At 48.0% G+C, this 19,714-nt stretch overlaps 3 protein-coding genes across 8 annotated transcripts; all 3 read right to left on the reverse strand.

Moving 5' to 3' along the window:
* Window positions 1-493: 493 nt before the first annotated feature.
* Window positions 494-11,521, reverse strand: ppp4r3a (protein phosphatase 4 regulatory subunit 3A). Of its 4 annotated transcripts, XR_014758472.1 has the most exons (16): window positions 10,500-11,521; window positions 10,062-10,117; window positions 9,852-9,950; window positions 8,874-9,491; window positions 7,043-7,120; window positions 6,776-6,892; window positions 6,551-6,667; window positions 6,318-6,449; window positions 6,074-6,176; window positions 5,698-5,880; window positions 5,224-5,393; window positions 4,812-4,954; window positions 4,400-4,590; window positions 3,751-3,962; window positions 3,078-3,565; window positions 494-1,030 (listed from the first exon to the last, which is right to left on the reverse strand). XR_014758472.1 is itself a non-coding variant. In XM_084700087.1 (15 exons), exons 1-15 carry the CDS (start codon window positions 10,639-10,641, stop codon window positions 3,461-3,463), a joined length of 2,442 nt encoding a protein of 813 aa, XP_084556213.1. In that variant the 5' UTR covers window positions 10,642-11,521; the 3' UTR covers window positions 2,127-3,460. The 4 variants fall into 4 exon arrangements, 3 of the variants coding, with proteins under 3 accessions (XP_084556213.1, XP_084556212.1, XP_084556211.1); XM_084700087.1 differs by lacking the exon at window positions 494-1,030 and having other exon boundaries at window positions 2,127-3,565; window positions 5,698-5,856; XM_084700086.1 differs by lacking the exon at window positions 494-1,030 and having other exon boundaries at window positions 2,127-3,565; window positions 4,812-4,951.
* Window positions 11,522-11,811: 290 nt separating this feature from the next.
* Window positions 11,812-13,893, reverse strand: erh (ERH mRNA splicing and mitosis factor). The gene is made up of 4 exons (XM_084700114.1): window positions 13,737-13,893; window positions 13,340-13,427; window positions 12,828-12,948; window positions 11,812-12,553 (listed from the first exon to the last, which is right to left on the reverse strand). Exons 1-4 carry the CDS (start codon window positions 13,737-13,739, stop codon window positions 12,451-12,453), a joined length of 315 nt encoding a protein of 104 aa, XP_084556240.1. The 5' UTR covers window positions 13,740-13,893; the 3' UTR covers window positions 11,812-12,450.
* A 138-nt stretch (window positions 13,894-14,031) lies between these two features.
* Window positions 14,032-19,682, reverse strand: paplnb (papilin b, proteoglycan-like sulfated glycoprotein). Of its 3 annotated transcripts, XM_084700217.1 has the most exons (14): window positions 19,603-19,682; window positions 19,204-19,239; window positions 18,934-19,009; window positions 18,352-18,461; window positions 17,971-18,031; window positions 17,782-17,884; window positions 17,382-17,512; window positions 16,796-17,101; window positions 16,416-16,592; window positions 16,104-16,254; window positions 15,717-15,797; window positions 15,010-15,169; window positions 14,734-14,812; window positions 14,032-14,548 (listed from the first exon to the last, which is right to left on the reverse strand). In XM_084700217.1, the coding sequence occupies exons 3-14, from the start codon at window positions 18,988-18,990 to the stop codon at window positions 14,270-14,272; spliced, it is 1,695 nt and encodes a 564-aa protein (XP_084556343.1). In that variant the 5' UTR covers window positions 18,991-19,009; window positions 19,204-19,239; window positions 19,603-19,682; the 3' UTR covers window positions 14,032-14,269. The 3 variants fall into 3 exon arrangements, with proteins under 3 accessions (XP_084556343.1, XP_084556344.1, XP_084556342.1); XM_084700218.1 differs by lacking the exon at window positions 19,204-19,239 and having other exon boundaries at window positions 18,934-19,006; window positions 19,603-19,680; XM_084700216.1 differs by lacking the exon at window positions 19,204-19,239 and having other exon boundaries at window positions 19,603-19,668.
* Between the last annotated feature and the right edge of the window lie 32 nt (window positions 19,683-19,714).

The raw sequence follows: 19,714 nt of genomic DNA on the forward strand, positions 1-19,714 counted from the left end.
TGAATTTCCTCTACAGGAGAAAAGTTCCCCCGTTTCTTTTTTCGTACCGCTGGGCCTTGCCTAGGATATATGTCTCTGGGAAACAGCTGGACGCAACGTTACAGTTCAGGCCGACTCACTCAATGGTCTTCCATCGCCCCCTACAGATCTATATGTGCCGAGGCTATATGGTCTACATTAGTAACTATTAGGCTTTTAATTAGCCCAGGCTGATTTTGAGAATTCGTGTAGGCCAAACCTACAATTCTATTTCTTACCATGTCGGTCGCCAGTGGAAAATGCCAAGGTACTTTCTCTGTTGAACTAACATCTGAATGATGACAGTGCGAGCTAACTCCTGAGCATATTTTGAGCTTTATAGGTTTGACGGAATGTCTGTCTGCAGCAGCGATACCCTACCTGGCCAACAGCTGGCGACGACGAGCAACGACAGAGATTAGGCTACCCGCCCCCACAACACACCTGCTCGTGATGCAGGATCACATAGGGCCACTTCTCCCATGACAGGTTTATTATTAAGATAACATTTCACCAACAACTGAAGAAGCCATCTGAGCTTTCCTACCCTGCACTTAATTCATGAAAAACCTATACATGAATGTTTTGTGGACCGACCGACCAACATAACAGAGCGAGTTATAGAGTTGCTGATCGCTGCTTAAAAAAAAAAAAGTAGGGCTATAATCCATAGCCTCGAGTACACTAATGTCACTCAGTGTAGCTATCAAGGCCAGTCCTGGGGAGAGACCCTAGCCCATCAACAGAGCTGTCAAACAGCTTATAGACCAGCGCAACGGGTTGCCAAGGCGACAGAGCCACTGGTGGGGATTCCCTCGAGGCTGGCAGACAGACAGGCGGGCATCGCCGGGGCAGCCAGTGTCTTGGCGAGCCGCCTCGCTGGCAGGCTCGTGGAAAAGGCGGTTGGCATCTGAACCAGTCTGCTTCTTTTTCTGGATGATTTGGCGAGAGAGAAGGAGGATCACACACGCTGACGCCCCCTCCTCACCCCCACTGTGGAACGAACGAAGTGCTGGGGAGAGAAGAGGGCGTTGGGGATGATTGTGAATGTGCAGTTGTCTGCAGATGCTTTTATGTGAATACAGGGGTGGGGGGTTAATAAGCGTAATGTGACAGTGCTGGCGGCGTGCTGGGGTATGGAGCTGTTGTTGGTTTTAATTAATAACAGACGTTTGATGCCCACGTCGCTGTTGAGGGGGACTGGCCCAAATGACCCTTGATGGGCGCGCTGATGATTTCGAACTTTGAGCTTCATTCCAGAACCCACTGAGACCGCGGGGAGATGCTCAGATTACTCCCGACATCTTTTGACAGTTCCCGAGTCCTCATAAAATAAACCAGGTCATGAGGTTCAACCCTGGTAGTCCAATCATGTAACATATCATTAGGCTATTACTCAAATCCCACTGTATTCTGGTTTTGCATTCCAATAAGGGTGTAAACGACTGGTAAGAGTATTAAACGAAAGAGAAGGTGCAATCACCGTGGTACCCACCCCCAAAAAAACGTTCACCTTTCTGAAATGTGTGTTGTGGGCCTACACAATTAGTCTAGACGTGACAGATCAATATTGCTCTGATTTAAGCAAGAACTAGGCTACTGAACACAATGGCCATTCTTTAAGTATCTTAACCACACATCGACCAAAATAGAACATATTATATAACAGTGCCATAAAAGGTAGGTAGGCTATTAAAGCTGTGTGCTGGAAAAACTTTGAGAATCAATAGTTGGGGTAGCGGTGTCTGAGTTTTGATTGCCTTTACTGTACCTCAAATATCAAACCTTTGTTTTTAATAGGCCTATACACTCTTTTTGGTGATTATTTGGGTAGTGTGACACATTGGTCTAACTGTGAAATACATGGCAGACCTGTGGGGCACAAGCAACGAGGAAGCACAGGAGTATTCAGACAAAATATTAAGCTATTTAAAAAATAAGTTAAATATCCTGCTTTTTATTGGATTGGATTATTAGTTCCGTAGAAAGCATACTCCTCACTTGTGATAGGAGTGTGCCACCTGGTGGACACACTGGTGACCTGCAGCCTCAATGGACACATCCCCCTCGCACTGCAACTTGCTTATTTCATCCATTCAAAACACAACTTGTAGAGAAATTGGTTTATGAAGTATAAACGTTCCCATTCACAAACAGAATTCCACAGGGTGTTCGAATGACCCTAAAACCATGAAACTGTGGTGTTGACATCACCATGAAAACAAGAGGAACACAACGTAGCACACCAACAGCACACTGCAGATAACCAGCACACAGTTGTCGGACATCTTACAGCAAATATCATTTTAATGGTCCCAGGTATTCTGAACAACTACGTGTACACTCATGTAAAAGAAAAAATAAGATATGACAAAATCGATCACATCTAGAATTCCACTCAATCTTTAATCAAGACGGGATAACAAATTCTTTTCCAAAAAATCTGCAGTTTCAAAGGGCAAAAAGGGGTGAAACTAGGTCAGCTACTGAGGTCTTTAAAAACCTGTTCAAGTGCGACTGAAAACGTCCTGAACATTTAAAGGCAGGTCTCTTTTGTTGTCGTTTACAAAAACAGAGTGTGAGTGAGTGAGTGAGAAAAAAAGAGAATCAAAAAGAGAAAGAAAAATAACTGCTGGCTTTTTTTTTAATCTTTCGAGAGGAAGAAAGTCCGCTGAGCGACAACAACAACACCGATGACATCATCAAACGACACCGACGGCAGGTCCGCAATGCGCTGTCTTCTGCCTGGTCCTAGAAACTAACGTTAAAAAACAACATAAAAACAACTGAAAGAAGAGAGAGGGGGAGAGAGCGAGAAGAATCTAGCAGAGGGAGAGAACAAAACAGGACAGGACTGCTGGGGGTGGTGGGGGGGGTCAGTAAAGAGGGCGGGGGTGTGAGTGGTGGTTCTGGGTCTGGATTGGCCGGCCCCGTTTGGGGTCGCTGCAATGACCTTCCCTGAGTAGGGGGCGGGGCAGTGGGTCATGGTACGAGCACGCAAGCTCTTTGGGGTTTCAGTCTCTGTGTGTGTGTGTTTGTGTGTGTGCGTGGTCTTTTACCCAGTTCTTAGCTTTGTTGAATTATAAGTCTCCAAATCAAGTCTTGTTATAGTCTGACGGTGACACTCATCTTCTCCTCTCCTTCCTGTCTCTCTCTTCCCTTCATTCATTGGGTGGTTCCCGCTCCGCCTCCCGATTGGCACTTGCATTATGGGATAGTCCAAGGAGGCTTGTTTCTAAACAACAGTCTGCTCCTCATTGCATCCTTGCGCCCCCTCCCTAAACCCAGAGGGAGGGGTGGTGGAAATCATTCATTAGTTTACAAGTTAGTTCATTCCTGTGTTGAGTCTGTGGGCGGGTGAACGAGTCTGGCGATCAAGGAGCCCCAGAGAGACAGAGAGAGAGGGGGAGGGGGGAGGGAGGGAGGAACACTAATGTTCTCTCTAAGAGCTCAGCCTAGACTTCTTGGAGAGGGGTGGAGTCTCTCCTTTACTGTCCGCGTCCTCTTCCTCCTCCTCGTCATCGTCAGGGTAGTCCACCAACCCCACCTGACAGGAAACAGAGACAGGAGAGAAGAATCAATACTTGTTTATTTTAGACACAGACACTTCTAACTTGTTTCCTTACCTCCTCTTCTCAAGGATGCTAGTCTGTTACTAGTCAAACACAACAGTGTTCATAATGCATCCCCCCCAGACGTACAATAATATGGCATTGCCCTAGTAACACCCACCTTCATGGTGACGGGCGGGCTGGGCGGGGAGTTCCTGGCTCCGGAGCCGGGTGACCCTGGTGACCCCGGCGAGCCAGGATGCAGTGCAGCAGAGGAGGGTGGGCTGGACAGGCTGGTCTTGGTGGATCCAGAGAAGGAAAGCTTTAAGCTAGGGCTCTGACGACCCGACAAACTGGACTTCCCCAGGACCTCCTTGTCATCAGATTCCTTCACTGAGAGAGAGAAGAGGAGGCGGGGGTTGTTACAACACAGTCACACTGCTCAGACCAGACTGAAACTGGACACTAATACAATGTTCAATATTCTTTTGGTTCTGTGATAATTAGGTTTAAAACCTAAACATGGGGGCAACTAAAAGCTCTGTTCAGATTAAATATTTCCAACTATCACACCAGTCTCCTATCAGTCTCTTCTGCACCATCCCTTACTCCACTGCCAGATCCAGTACATTTACATTTAGTCATTTAGCAGACGCTCTTATCCAGAGCGACTTACAGTAAGTACAGGGACATTCTCCCCGAGGCAAGTCGGGTGAAGTGCCTTGCCCAAGGACACAACATCATTAAGCACGGCCAGGAATCGAACCAACAACCTTCTGATTAATAGCCCGACTCCCTAACCGCTCAGCCATCTGACCCCCAGTACATACGTTTCTTTCTCTCCATGAACTTGCTGATGGGGTCCATGAGGTCTTCCTCGCTCTTCATCTTGTCCGAGGGCGGCACCACGGCCTCGCCATCCTCCAGGTCCTCCTCGTCAGTGTTGAACCACATCTCCTCCTCGTCCTCCAGTGTCCGCGCGTCACGCCGGAACCGGTGGTTCCTCAGGATGGAACGCATGCTGGGGGGAGGAGCCATGGGGAAACACTGGGTACTTTAGCCAACGGGACTCATAGAAGACTACTAAGCAGGGAATGTTAGCCAATGCTGGTCTTTCCTCTCCCTCTTTCCCACCCTCCTCCTTCCGTCCAGTTTGGGTTGTCCTGTCTCTCCTTCCCTCTCTCTCTCTCTCTCTCTCTCTCCCTCCCGGTCTCCCACCCTACACCCTCCTCCCTGTCTCACCTGTCCAGTTTGGGGTTGTCCTGCCTCTCTCTCTGCTGCTCGTAGCGCAGCTTGAGCCCCTTGAAGGTCTGGACGTAGTTCACATCCTCCAGGAGCTTCCAGTAGTTCTCTACTATGTGAGCTGTTAAGGACTTCACATCCTCCTGGGAGAAACGGGAGACAGAGAGGGATGGAGGAAAGGAGAGGGAGAGGATGCAGGAGAGGGGGAGGGAGAGAGAGAAAGGATGGGGAGGGAGGCAACAGTACCAGTCTTGTTTAGTACAAAGCACTTACATAATAGGTATAGAACTCCTGTCTGTACCATGTGGTTGTTTACTACAGAGACACACCAATACACGAAGGTGGACATCATATTGAGCTAAAGAAGAGGTTCCACAGACCCCACGAGGCTGTCGGGGAGGGCGGTACTCACCACACGGACATACTCAAACATCTCAATGATGGCGGAGTTCATGAGGTTGTAGCGAGAGCCGTTGTTGAGGAAGGCCTTGACCACGGGCTCAAACAGGAAGTTCCTCATGATGTAGCGGTTGTAGAACTCATCCTTCAGACCGATGATCCTCCGCATGAACCGCAGAGCGCCTGGGAGGGATGGAGGAGCGAGCGAGCGAGCGAGCGAGCGAGCGAGCGAGGGAGGGAGGGAGGGAGGGAGGGAGGGAGGGAGGGAGGGAGGGAGGGAGGGAGGGAGGGAGGGAGGGAGGGAGGGAGGGAGGGAGGGAGGGAGGGAGGGAGGGAGGGAGGGAGAAGAATGGAGAGATGGTGAAAGAGAGAGGGAGATGGAAGGATGAGGGAAGGGAGAACATACACTGTCGCCTATGGAAAAAGAGATGCCTGCATGTGTGTCTATGTATATGGATGTGTGTGTGTGTGTGTGAGCAGGACTCACAGAGAGCCAGGAAGGCATGCTGGGAGGCGGTGAGAACCAGGACCCTCCTGAGGATGTCCTTGTTGATGATGTAGTTCTTGATGTGGTACGTGTGGTGCTCCACGCAGAAGGTCAGCAGCTCCAGGATCAGGGCCAGCAGCTGGGAGGTCTGGAAATCATCTGGGGGGAGAGGGGGGGCCATCACTGTGTGTGGAGACACAAGGCACACACTCACCTCATCTTGTTTGCGCTGTGTGACAGGGAAAATCTCTCTCTCCCCCTCTCCCTCTCCCTCTCTCTCCCCCCCTACCTCTCCCTCTCTCTCTCTCTCTCTCTCTCCCCCCTACCTCTCTCTCTCCCTCTCTCTCCCCCCCCTCCATCTCCCTCTCCCTCTCACCTTTGCTGGGCTTCTCCTCCGTGGTGTTGGCCAGCAGGGGAGCAGAGAGGACGTGCATGCAGTGCTTGTAGAAGAAGCTGAGGAACTCTGTCTTCTCTGTTTTCTGCAGAGGGAGTCAGGCCACAAGTCAAGATTAGGCTTCCCGTCCAATAGGAACAGGCTCTCAGCAACATGTGACCAGCACAGAAAGGGAATACAGAAGAAGGCGTGAGAGGGTAGAGAGGTGCGAGGTCAAGGCACTGACGTTGGCGGTGGCCAGCATGTTCTCAGGGTCCACCAGGGTCCTCAGCAGCCCCATGAGCTGCACGGCTCCTCCCAGCTCGGGGTCTGTGTCACAGATCATGTGCTCGATGATCAGGTTGATGAGCAGGATGTCCTGGAGGAGAGAGGAAGCAGACAGGGTGGATGAGACGGGCATGAGGCCAGCCGCTCCAGGGACACCACCGCCCATCAACAGCAACTCAGGCTGGAACTCACGTCGTCGTTCTGCTGGGACTCCTGCATGACAAACTCGCGTACCATTGCTGGATTATACTCCACCAGATAGGAAAAGATGTCAGTGGCTGCCCCGCGCACCTGCACGTCATCCATCCCCTGACACACACACATAAACAAACTGTTAAGATAGATCAAAACCAAGCACTTCCCTAAATCACATTGATAACTTCCTGAAATGTGTTTGTACTCTCCTCAGCCACTCACCAGTATGACTTCCAGAGCCGGGAGAATGCCCATGTTTGACAACGTCTTGAAGAAGGCGTCTCTGTTTTGAGGTTGTAACGTTTGGGAGAATGCGCAGAATTCCTTTAGAAAGTTTACCTTTGTGATAGAGGAAAAAGAGGTCTGATTAAGCAATGAGTTATTGCATTTCAGGTTGAAAGTCTGTCCCTGCAGAAAATAAAGTTCTAAAATCATGGTTGAAGTGAATGTATTTCAAAACAAAGGTCACTACTGAGTTGTGGGGCGTACCAGTTCGTGTCTTTTGTCGTCGTCTGTGGCCTCGTCTGTGAGCTGTGCAAAGAGGTCTGTCAAGAACTTCTCATCGTCCTGAGGCAGCCACGGGGAGGAGAGAGGCAGCCATGGGGATGAGAGGCAGCCACGGGGAGGCAGGGAGGGAGGCAGCCAAGGGGGGGAGAGGCAACCACGGGGGGGAGAGGCAGCCACGGGGAGGAGAGGCAGCCACGGGGAGGAGAGGCAGCCACGGGGATGAGAGGCAGCCACGGGGGGGAGAGGCAGCCACGGGGTTGAGAGGCAGCCACGGGGAGGAGAGGCAGCCACGGGGAGGAGAGGCAGCCACGGGGATGAGAGGCAGCCACGGGGAGGAGAGGCAGCCACGGGGAGGAGAGGCAGCCACGGGGAGGAGAGGCAGCCACGGGGATGAGAGGCAGCCACGGGGAGGAGAGGCAGCCACGGGGAGGAGAAGAGCAGAAGATGAGAGGAGAGAAGGGCCACTTCAAAGATGAAGCAGATCCCCCCCCTAAGATACAAAAGGATGAGGTCGACCTCTAACCTCCTGACCCTCTGACCTTCCCAGTCAGCTGATGGGAGAGCGGTTTACCGGAGAACACACCCCGCTAGTCAGCTGAGTGGAGACGTGGTTCTCTGTCACGGTGGCATTTTACAATTTAGTCATTTTTCTCCAAAAAGCCTTGCAGCTTATAACTACATTTAGCTGCAGTAAGTGAACCGACTGCCTGCCAGCTATCGTCAGCACAGCCTTCTATACTAGCCTGCATCCCCACCAAGCCTTGTAGTCTTCTATACTAGCCTGCATCCCCACCAAGCCTTGTAGTCTTCTATACTAGCCTGCATCCCCACCAAGCCTTGTAGTCTTCTATACTAGCCTGCATCCCCACCAAGCCTTGTAGTCTTCTATACTAGCCTGCATCCCCACCAAGCCTTGTAGTCTTCTACACTAGCCTGCATCCCCACCAAGCCTTGTAGTCTTCTACACTAGCCTGCATCCCCACCAAGCCTTGTAGTCTTCTATACTAGCCTGCAACCCCACCATGCCTTGTAGTCCTCTATACTCTGTACTAGCCTGCTACACCACCATGCCTTGTAGTCCTCTATACTCTGTACTAGCCTGCAACCCCACCATGCCTTGTAGTCCTCTATACTCTGTACTAGCCTGCAACCCCACCATGCCTTGTAGTCCTCTATACTCTGTACTAGCCTGCAACCCCACCATGCCTTGTAGTCCTCTATACTCTGTACTAGCCTGCTACCCCACCATGCCTTGTAGTCCTCTATACTCTGTACTAGCCTGCTACACCACCATGCCTTGTAGTCCTCTATACTCTGTACTAGCCTGCATCCCCACCAAGCCTTGTAGTCCTCTATACTCTGTACTAGCCTGCTACCCCACCATGCCTTTTTGTTTTCTATACTCTGTACTACCCACTGTGCCTTGTGTTGATTGATTTCCATGTAAATATCAGTGGGACAACATATTTCAAAAAGCACTTCTGTACCCCCCACCACACACACACACACAACTAATTTACACAGCGCTACTCCGTGGTTTCCACGGAGACTGGGTACACAAACACTGCCTAGTTGACACAGTGCAAAAACAAAAGGTCACATGATCATAAAACCAGCCAATCATTCACCACGAGCAGGACTTACCGGCACAACTAGTCAGAACACAGAGTGCCTGATTCACAGACAACAAAAATAAACTTAGGGGGTGTAACCACACACACATCCACAGTGCATGCACATACTAACGTACACACATATACACAAGCATGACCACTTATTTGGAGGGAATAATGTGACAATCTGTTGGTCTCACCTGCAGCATGCTGACGATCTCCACCTTGTTGAAGAAGATGAAGGAGTGGAGAGTGGAGAGCATGTTCTCCTCAAACACAGAGGGCGTGGGAAGAACCATGTCCTGGATGTACTGGACCCGGTATGTCTGGTGGATCTTCTGCCTCAGCTCCGGGTCAGAGATGGGGATCACCTCCTTGAAACGGGCCGTCTTGGTGAGGAACTCACGGTGGCGCCTGGGCTGCGGCAGTGCCGGGTCGAACTCCAGGCAGCCAATGACGTCCATGATGCACTCCTCCGAGAACATGACCTCAAAGAGCGCAGTGCGGTTGAGGAGGAAAATGCCCTTGATGATCTCGTACAGGTGGTGGAGGCCCTCGCGGTTCTCCAGGTCCTCGCACACGTGGAACAGCTCCAGCAGCTTGCGGATGTAGCCCTCGTTCTCCACGGCCAGTGCCAGCTTCTCGCGGCGCAGCGGCGAGGGCAGCGAGGACGCCACCATCTCCGCCAGATCCTCCAGGCGGCTCAGCTCGCAGGGAGGGAGCTCCAGGCCCGGGGACGACATGTCATCAAAACGCTCCTCCTCGGACTCATCCACCAGCTCCTGGGTGATGTCCACCGACGGGTCCTTGCCTTGGACCTGGGGGAGGGGGGAAGGGATGAAAGAGTGGGTGGTGGGGGAGGGAGGGAGAGAGGGAGGGAGGCATGGAGAGGAGAGAGATGGGGAAGAGGGGGGTGGGGGAGGGGTGAGATGGATGAGGGGGTGCGACAGAAGGGAAAGTAAGATGTGGGGGAAGGGGTAGAGATGGGGGAGGGGGGTGGTAATAACAGGAATAGAGAAGAGACACACAAGACATGTTATAATAGGTTCATTTGACGTAAGAGAAAGGGAGGGCACCAGAAAAGGAGAGATTAGAAGAATTACAAATTTAAGATATGAGTGACAAACAAACTGACAGAGAGGGTGACACAAAGCAGCAGGTTGCAGTTAGCTACCAACCTGGCATATCTTCTCCCAGATCTCATCACACCCAGCTTTCTCCTGGAAACTGAGTGCAAGGTCATAGTTCTCAGCCTCCGACCACACTATCAACGTGTCCTGGGGTCACAAGAACACACAGGAATTTTAATCATAAAAAAATAAAATAAAAAATTATGTTGACGCGATAAAAGACACAGTGTGTACATCAATCTATGAAGCTACACCAACCTGCTGTTTCTGGTAGGCTGTGTTTGGGTTGATTTTAGACTCCAGCAGAAGGGAACCTGAAATACAACAATGACACAACACTGAGTTGGGGGTGCAGCTGCATCCTAGCATACAAGGGTTCAAAGCAAAAAGCCACGTAAAAGCACCCAAGATTAGGTTTGTATGCCTTGTTTGCAAGCAACACTTCTCAATTGTCCTTAGAAGGGAATAAAGGTGATTATGCATCGTCAAGGTGTTATTCCAGTAGGGAGAAGATATGCATGTCTTCATTGTCGTGTAACAGTTTCAAGGTCGGTGCAAAGGTGTGTAACTAGCCATTTATGAGCTTTCTTTTCAGACTGATGCACGATGTGGCTGATTGTTGTGGTGTCGTTTCGGTGTGAACAAAGGAGTGACATGCAAAGGCTCTAGACTACATTTGTTCGGGTATAGACTTACCATCACTCTCAGCTCGAACAAGCAGAGACATTCCTTTCAACCTCTCTACATAGCCCGACGAGACGTGTCCGGTGCCACGGTCGTCCCATTGTCTGTCCTCGTTGAGGGTATAAACTTTGACTCGGCGACGGGTGTCCGTCATCCTGGCAGGTGGCCGTTGCCGCTTTCTCAAAACTTTTGTTTACCCCAAGTGGTAACGCGCCAAGTCTTGTTTACTTGTTCTACCAATCGATAGTGGTTCTATTGGGTCGGGGTCAACGAGACCCTCGTTGTCAGTCAATAATCAACTTCTCTATCTTATGGTCAACTATATGATGATCCCCGCAAGCTTCGTAAAAACCTCGTCTCGCGCAGACCCAAGGCAACGCGCCAGATGGCTGTTACACAATTCTATGTCAGTTTGGTTTCTAACTAATAGCTACACATTCTCCTTCAACACAACACAATCATGAAAAGGGTGTTGTTTCCTACAAACTTGGAATGGGAAACATTCAGGGGAAGATAACCTGGTTAGGATCACTGGTTTTGCCAGCTATATCGTACTCTTTCAGCACAGTACAGACAGTACGCTAGCCCTAGCCACCTAGCAAGATAGCTAGCTAGTCCGCTAACTGCCTACGTTTAACATTTTTTTGATAATCGGCAACAAAATCACAAACCATATACAACGACACCATCATTTGTCATTTCCGAAATGCATTCAGTGTCACTAAACATTGCTCCCGATGTTGGTAATTATGTGCATCAATAATACCCCAGCCAGCTATCGTTAGCTGCTATTTCTTGTCCAAGTATTCCGCCATGTTCTGGCTCGGGGCCGTGGAGAGACGAGTCTCTCTATTTACTGGTATCCGTGTATTCCAAAATTAAGCCGATGATTACGCAATACTTGTATAAATTCCGCAATGTTGTGTTTCACATTCTAACACTATTTACCATTCATTTCCTGCGTTGTACTTGGATAATTGCTAACTACCCCCCCTCTGAGTATTCAGCCATCTTGGGTCCCTTCAGAAAGTCTGTACGGGGTTTCCAGCACAGCAACAACAGGGCAACCAGCCACACTTAAAGCGACAGTACGCTGTACAAACCGAAAGTCTACGACAAATACTCGTCAGTTCCAAGTGCCGTTAGAAAACTGTGTGCTACACAAGTCATCAGACACAAATACTTATAATACTGTACCAACAAGGCTTCCTTTATATTTTTATGTAATTTGTAATTTTACTGCAATAGTTGGCAAAATCGTCAATTTTAATCTGTTTCCACAAATTAGGCTTGTTTGAGAATGAAAAGTCAAAGACAATCAGCGAACAATCGTTTTCATTTTATTCAAATCAGATAAAATACAGATGGATCAAGGGGAACATGGACAACAGACATTGAAATAAAACCATATAAAGTTTACAAAACAAGCATTTCAAAGCCCCTCAACTAAAGAGTGTTTACAGTGGTGGAAAAATTGAAAATAAAACTACTGACATTACTTAATTCAAACCGTATAAATAATCAGGAATTTCAGTCAAAGGACATTTGTCATGTTTCAAAATAAGCAAATACATTTTGTATCTATGTTTAAACCCAACAAGTATAAAAAACATACCCACAACCCTCCCTTTCTATCAAAAAACTAAACAAAATGAAAAAAGGGCTCTGACAAAATGCTTGCTTCATTTTGGCTTCTTTATCCCTCTTCAAATCTTCACCAATAAATAAGTCCTTCAATCACCATCAAGCGTCCCCCACAAGGAATAAAATCACAGGTGTGTCTGCCCCAGATGCCTGCAACCTCCCTTTCAATAGTCCCTGCCCTTCCCTCCCCCCCAGGTTCCAGACTCAAGTCACCTCTATGCACAGGTCTCAGATCAGGTGGGTCTTCTACCTCTGAGCAGTTACAGTCAGAATGTGGACAGGGGTGACTGATCCTGGATCTGTGAAGAGTGAGCAGCATTTACTTCCCAGCCTGCTGGGCCTGCCTGCGCAGCAGCACATAGATCTTCTCCTTGATCCAGTCCTTGTTGTACGGTTGGTACGTCTGAGTGTCTCCACGGTAACTGGGTGGTTAGCAGGGCAAACAATCACATATCGTTGTTATTTTCAAATTATTGTAATGTTAATATGTTGTTACTATAATATAAATACTTATTCCCAACATTTAGAGCTCATAGGTTTTGCCCTATGCTTTGAACTGATTAGCATGTGATAGGAAAAAAAAACATTACTTTTGCAATATGTAACTATCAATCCATTGTTAGTAACCTCAATCGAAAGGGGCTCCTCTGACTGAACCCAACCAAGCATGGCCTTGGTCACAGGTCTAGTACTTACACTAGACAACTCAGGTCTGCCAAGTCATCGATGAAGTCAAACAGCTGGCTGATGTCATAGGTGATGGAGGGGCTGTTTGGGTTCATTCTCTTCAGGTGCTCCTCGTACATCTTACACACTCCTACAGGAAGCAAGGGAGACACAAAGGCAGTGGTTAGTTGTGTGATGTTATAACATTAAAGGTACAGGAAATCCCATGTTGCAGAAAAGAGGAATAGGGTATTATTGGAGACAATGTATAGTCCGGATGGTCAAGTGTAACATGATTATTTGTCTTGAAGGGTTGGTGACACAAAAGTGAATCTGGCCGCTTTATTAAGGGCTTACTCAGTTTTATCAAGGGCTTTCTTCCAGCGGGGCACTCAGGTGCAACCTTGCTTGAAACTGTCCCATCCTCTACCTAAACTTTGTGAAGCTTTATCTAGGCCAAGAAAAGAAAATAGCGCACAATTCATGGTGGTTTGAACATGCCCCGGTTCACAAACCGTCCTTATGCCGTGTTGTCTACCCACCCTCCATGCACTCGTTCACGGACTCATAGTCAGCGTATGTGCGACCCTCTGGCCTCTTCGTGGGCTGGACGAGCAGGATTGTGTGTGACTGAAAAACATGAAATACAAGAGTCGTTAGTAAAAGTTGACCAAAATGTAAAGTTAAATCAGGGATAAAATATTAAACTATCTATCAAGTTGTTTAGTTCATTGTTTGAGGATCAACTACCGTGCGGTTAGACGATAACATTTTAGTATGGAGACAATTCGTCTTGCCAGTTAGCTAGCTACTAATGCTAGTACTACCTAGCTAAGTAGATTCATAATAAATGTCTGACTAGCAACGTTAGCTTCTAGCTTTTCAGTCGGAGACCTAAGCAAGTTTGTCTATAAGACGCATTAAAGAGCTCGCCCTTACCATTTTCTCGGGTGTCCAATTACGTTTATTTCTTTGATGAAGATACGCAAATTCCGCGTTTAAATATTTAATAGTAAATATTGCCCTCCTAGCTCAATTGCAGTGCAGCTGTTTTGCAGGAATTTGCGAGAAGGAGCAGATTGTTTTTCCGGTGGCAAAGGTGAACATACACTTCATATTAAAAGTATGAGCATGCGGTCCAAAATAAAGGTCCCCTTTAAACATTTAGTTTACCGGTCTCAAACAAGTTGTCAGTCTAAAACAAAGCACACAAATAACGAGATAAAACATAACATTAAGTTACTGACTTTGGTTTATTTATATTAACAATTAAAGAAGGCACATACACATGTTACAGCATTTGTTTATATGGGGAGAAATGTAGAGACATTATCAAAATCTTCTGTGTTGTGAATATATCTGGTTTTAAGTTTTATTTCTGCCAGTCTTTTAATTTGCCTGGCAGGCACTGAAACTGAAATTTACATTGTAGTCAGGATCTGCATCTGGTTCATCCTGTGTTCTCTACAACATCAGCGACGGGCCTGGTTGGCCCTCACCCTCCGGCCCCTCCTGGTGGTCGGTGCTCTCCCAGAAGGTGAGGGACTAGCAGGGGCTCTAGACTCACACCTTCTCTGACACTCTGCCATGGAGGCAAAGTTGTTGTGGTTTCCCTGGCAACCCCCATACCAGAATTGGGTGCATTTGCGGGTTCCAGAGTGGTAGTAGAATCGGGACTTCCAGGTGTCACAGGGGCCTTCATCACGTGGCATGGAACACACATCCCCAGACTGGACAGGAGGGGAGGGGTCCTGCAGGGAGAGAGAGAGAAAGACACACACACATAGATACACATAGGCAGAGGGAATCAGTACTTTCATTTTGTTATTTAAAAAAGCCTATTTTGTGAAACAAGACTACACCAACAGGCCCAGACACAGCAGTGACTTATCTATAACCAGGTGTGACGTGTAATGAGGGGGTGGGCTGCTCTCACAGAAGAAGTGTGGTAATCCGGACACCCTGCCCTTCCAAAACCCTGAGCTGGAGTCACCCCATCCAGACAGCAGCCAAACCTGGGAACCAGAGGACCAGAGTAACACGGAGGTCAAACTAACACTAGCACATGACCTGAATGTAAAAGCTGAATAGCAACAATAGACATTCCAAGGCTCTTAAGACTGCCTGGTAAACAGGCTGGAAAGCATTGACAAAAAATCAAAGTGGTAGGTATCCAGGAAGTGTAAGTGGTGAAGTGAGGATGTGGTCATGCCTGGACTGGAGACAGTTATCCAGGTGACAGCCCTCCCCTCTTGTCCCGGTGGCGGAGGTGTGGCCGTCGGGGCAGCAGCCGTAATATGATTGGTAGCAGTGAGGACCAACCACAGAGGTGGTGTAAGGGTCGTAGACTGTGTTGTCGTGTGGCCTGTGGACTACAGAGAGCAAACACAGACATCAGTTCAAACAACACTTTCACCCATCCAGAAATAGAAATCATATGGTTCTGTGAGTGTTTTTTGTTGTTGTTGTTTTTTTTGTAACGTGTACAGACTAAATGGTGCATTTATTTTTATCAGAACTGTGTTTTAGGAATAAGACATGTCAGCTGTGGTCAGACATGTTTGGCTCGCCTATGGGCTGCTTGTCTATTCATAGTGGATGGTCGAGCATTTACGTAAAGTACGATGTTCTATACAGAGTTAAGTGAGATATAAAGAAAGGTGCTGTTTCTGTCTGAGGACAGACACATACAGTAATACACTTTGATACACTTAGGGAATGGCTGGTGTGTAAAATAACATGCTCATGTTTTACATTCTTGCCATCTTGTTTTCTAAGGTATTCATATCTCTACCTGTACCCTACTCTTAAAGAATATCCTGGTATATATAATTAAATATACATACAAATCTACATGTTCCTACCTGCAGAGAGAGAAACATCTTGCAGACACACACACACATCCACAGACGTACATACCGGATGACTCCCCAGGGACGTAAGGCATAAATCCTCTCATGGTGGTCTGTTGTCCTCTTGGGTCCTGCACACTGGGTATCACTGTAGACAGGAACAAGAACACATTCAATGACACACAAAAACAGACATGCTCACATTCACACATTCTCACACACAATCACAGGAACACTGTTTCACACATACATACTCCCATTCACAGTCACAGACACACATATTTACATTTCCAATTTGACATTATTTTTATGTCACAGATCTCTCTTTGTCCTTCACAAACACACACACGCACACACACACACACACACACACACACACACACACACACACACACACACACACACACACACACACACACACACACACACACAGTCTGGTTGTCTGTGGACCCACCCTGAGCTCCGGGGCAGGCCTGTGTGTTACAGGTGTCCACACTGGGGGGTCTGGCTTGGGGCCCACACTTCTCATCTCCATAGGGGTTCAGGTCTGTGTCCATACAGGCCACCCTCCTCTCCCTCGCCCCTCCACCACAGCTCCTAGAGCACTGTAGACAGGACAGGGAAAAGATTCATTGAAATGGAAGAAGTAGGAAAAGACAGTGTAAACGTATTTTGCTGTCTCCCATCGCCCTCTCACTCTCATTCTCTTTTTCTAGTTCACTCTCTCCTTTTACACCTCAGTTCATCCCTTTATCCAGCCCCTCACCAGTCCAAATTCTGTGACGTGCCAGCGGATGTGTGTCTGACAAGCCGGCTTGCGACACGCCTGGACGGCTGGTGGGCGTGTCAGGCCCTGGCAGGCATGATCCCCGATGCGCTCTCCTGCTGGGCCGACACAGAACACCTCCCTGGTCTGCTGCCCATCCCCACACGTCACCGAGCACTGACAAAAGGAAACAGAAAGTCAGACATGTTGTGTGGAACAGGAAAACCATCTGACAGTAACCGGATGTGATATCATAATGGCTACCACCTTTGAAGTATGTAATATGCAGACATACAGCATGACCACATTATGGTTGTAACACATTTGTAAAGCTGTTTCCTTCATGTAACTACTGTGCTGTCTGGACTCCTAGCACCCACCACACTGAAGCTGGAGACTGTGTACTCTGCACAGGGGTGCATGTTGCAGGCCTGCTGGCTGGCTGGCCTCTGCAGACCTTGGTTGATGCAGTAAGAGTTGTCCACCACATGGGGCGCTGTGGAGCCCTGGACCACACACTGCACGCTGCGCATCTGCATACCTCCATTGCAGGGGGCGGAGCACTCGGAGTACACGCCATAGGTGTAGGCGTAGGTGAGACTCTCCCTGAGGTGGGGGGCGGGGGCCAGTACTTGGGGAGAGGACGTGTCCTGGTCCATCCCCAGAATTTCCCCATGGCTCACCGCCTGGGGGGGAGGGGGTTTTGGCACAAGAAAGAAGGTAAAGATGAATAACAATCAGACAGATTACACTGTAAATCACACACTCCTGTCAAAAGCACAATTCAGATGAATTACGTCATTCGATGATTTGACAAATTTACTCCATGTCGACAGATTGAAATCCTTCCAACTTGAACCTTGAAGACTCCAAATGTTAAGTACAATGCACAGCTAGAACCATCTGGTTGTCAGTGTAACTGGCTTGGACAGACAGAGCAGTTTCCAGAGAGGTGTTATGTCTTACCCTGCAAACCCCCTCTATACAGATGTCCCTGCGGCCCACGTAGCAAGGGGTCCCGTCCACCACGGTGGGCCGGTGTCTGTAGAAAAAGTTATGTCCTCGTGGGACGCAGTTCAGCTCACATGGGTTGGAAGCTAAGCAGAACAATCACATCAGGAAGTGCGGCTGTGCAAGGGACTGACCAGATGCGTGTGTGTGTGCTTGTGTGCATGTGCTTGTCCATGTGCTTGTCCATGTGCGGCGATGTGCACCATCACCTGGTGGTAATTGCTTTGTGTGCGCTTGTGAGTGTGTGTATGTGCATGGGGGAGTTGTTAATGTTTGTGTTGATGTGCATGCAGATATTGAAGTTGCAAGTCTGTGTGTTGTGATTTTGAGTGTTAACAGTTAACAGTGGTTGAACCTCCATAGTAGGGCAGCCAGTTGTAGCTTTTGCTCTGGAAGTTGGTCCTGTCAAACTGGGAGCACTGCTCCTCACGGAAGTCTTTGGATCCCGCAGGACACTCCTGCAGGGAGGAAGACGGCAGTGCAACTCCACAACACATCCATCACGGTGACAAGTTATAGTTAGAGGACGGCTGTGATTGTATACCTGCAGATTACAGGTGCGGTAGGACTTGGAAGACCCCACGCAGTTGTGTCCTCCGTCTGTCCTGAAGGCATAATGGAGGAGGCTCAGAGACAGACTGACTGACAGAAAGAAGCACCCAACACTTTCTTTTTACCCACATTTTTCTTTCTCTCTCTCTCATTTGTCCGAAACTGATCCTCTCACTCCTTTCCCCCTCTCACTCCCCCCCCCCCCCTCTCTCTCTCTCTCTCTCTCTCTCTCTCTCTCTCTCTCTCTCTCTCTCTCTCTCTCTCTCTCTCTCTCTCTCACTCCCCCCCCCCTCTCTCTCTCTCTCTCTCTCTCTCTCTCTCTCTCTCTCTCTCTCTCTCTCTCTCTCTCTCTCTGCCTCTCTCTCACTCCTACCTTGCTGTGGTGCATGTTCTAGTCCTCACAGCCACTCCAGTGCCACAGGTGCGACTGCAGGTTCCATACGGGCCATAATCTCCCCAGTAGTCCTGACTGGGCGCTGTCAGCTGGAACATAGCATATTATTTTCACCTTGACATGTTTGGGATTTAGCCACTGAAATGGATGGTTAAAGTCTTTCTCTAGAGTAAGTTAACCAACAATACATCTCTAGTCATCATCAGTAGAACCCTCCATGAAAAAGGACATATATATATATATATATATATATTTACATATATGTAAATATATGTATTTTTTCTAGAAATACACAGAGCTGCACCACAGCTACCACTAACCTATGGTACTCTACGCCACTCACACAATTTTACAGAATAGCACTGGAACACAATACCACTAACCCGCACACATCATTATGCAAGCCTTACACACAGCGCAACCACCAGGAATCCACTCTGTTCCCGCATCAGTAAACAAAATGAGAACATTTTGTTTCTCCCCTAAAATAAGTTGGCTAAGGGTTTTTCCCATGCTCTATGTGTGTTGGAGTGTATGTGGTGGTGTTTGGGTGGGACTCACAGAGAAGGCAGGACCAGAGAGGAGCTGCAGGAGGACCAGGACCAGGAGGGTGGCCATGTTCACACCAGGGGCACTGCTGCAGAATTGGGGAGAGTTCACTGTTAAGAACAATACTCACTGTTAAGAACAATACTCACTGTTAGGAATAATACTCACTGTTAGGAACAATACTCACTGTTAGGAACAATACTCACTGTTAGGAATAATACTCACTGTTAGGAACAATACTCACTGTTAGGAACTATACTCAATCTTAGGAACTATACTCACTGTTAGGAGCACCACTGATCTTGTCCACCGAAAAATCTGTTATGAATCATTTCTTATTTTATTGTTTGTTTTTCCAACAAATGACTATGGATGTGTACTGCAGATTTACAGTATAAATATATTTCTAAGAAAGGAAGTTAATAACAAATGAAAAATAATAAATACATGAATGAATCAATTAATTAATGAGATGTGTATGCCTGTTCTGACTATCATTATTGTTGACTTATGAACATATATCTGCACAGAATTTCATGCCAATTTCTTGAAATCTGTACTAAGAGAACAGTACAGTAACAACTCTTTATCTTAAACCTGGATGGAACAGGTGCTGGGCAGATAGGGTCAGAATATAAGACAGAACATTTAAGTATAATAAAATAAACCATGCACTCCCACCTTATGGAGTCAAATCCTCTGTAGCTGAAGCTTGGTAACTTGAGAGATGTGCTGTCGTCCTGGAGATATGATAGATACTGACGCCCAGTCGTAGATGTATCTCCTTGGCATC

This window comes from Hypomesus nipponensis, chromosome 6 (assembly GCF_054491055.1).
Source record: "Hypomesus nipponensis isolate SF chromosome 6, ASM5449105v1, whole genome shotgun sequence".
NCBI lineage: Eukaryota > Metazoa > Chordata > Actinopteri > Osmeriformes > Osmeridae > Hypomesus > Hypomesus nipponensis.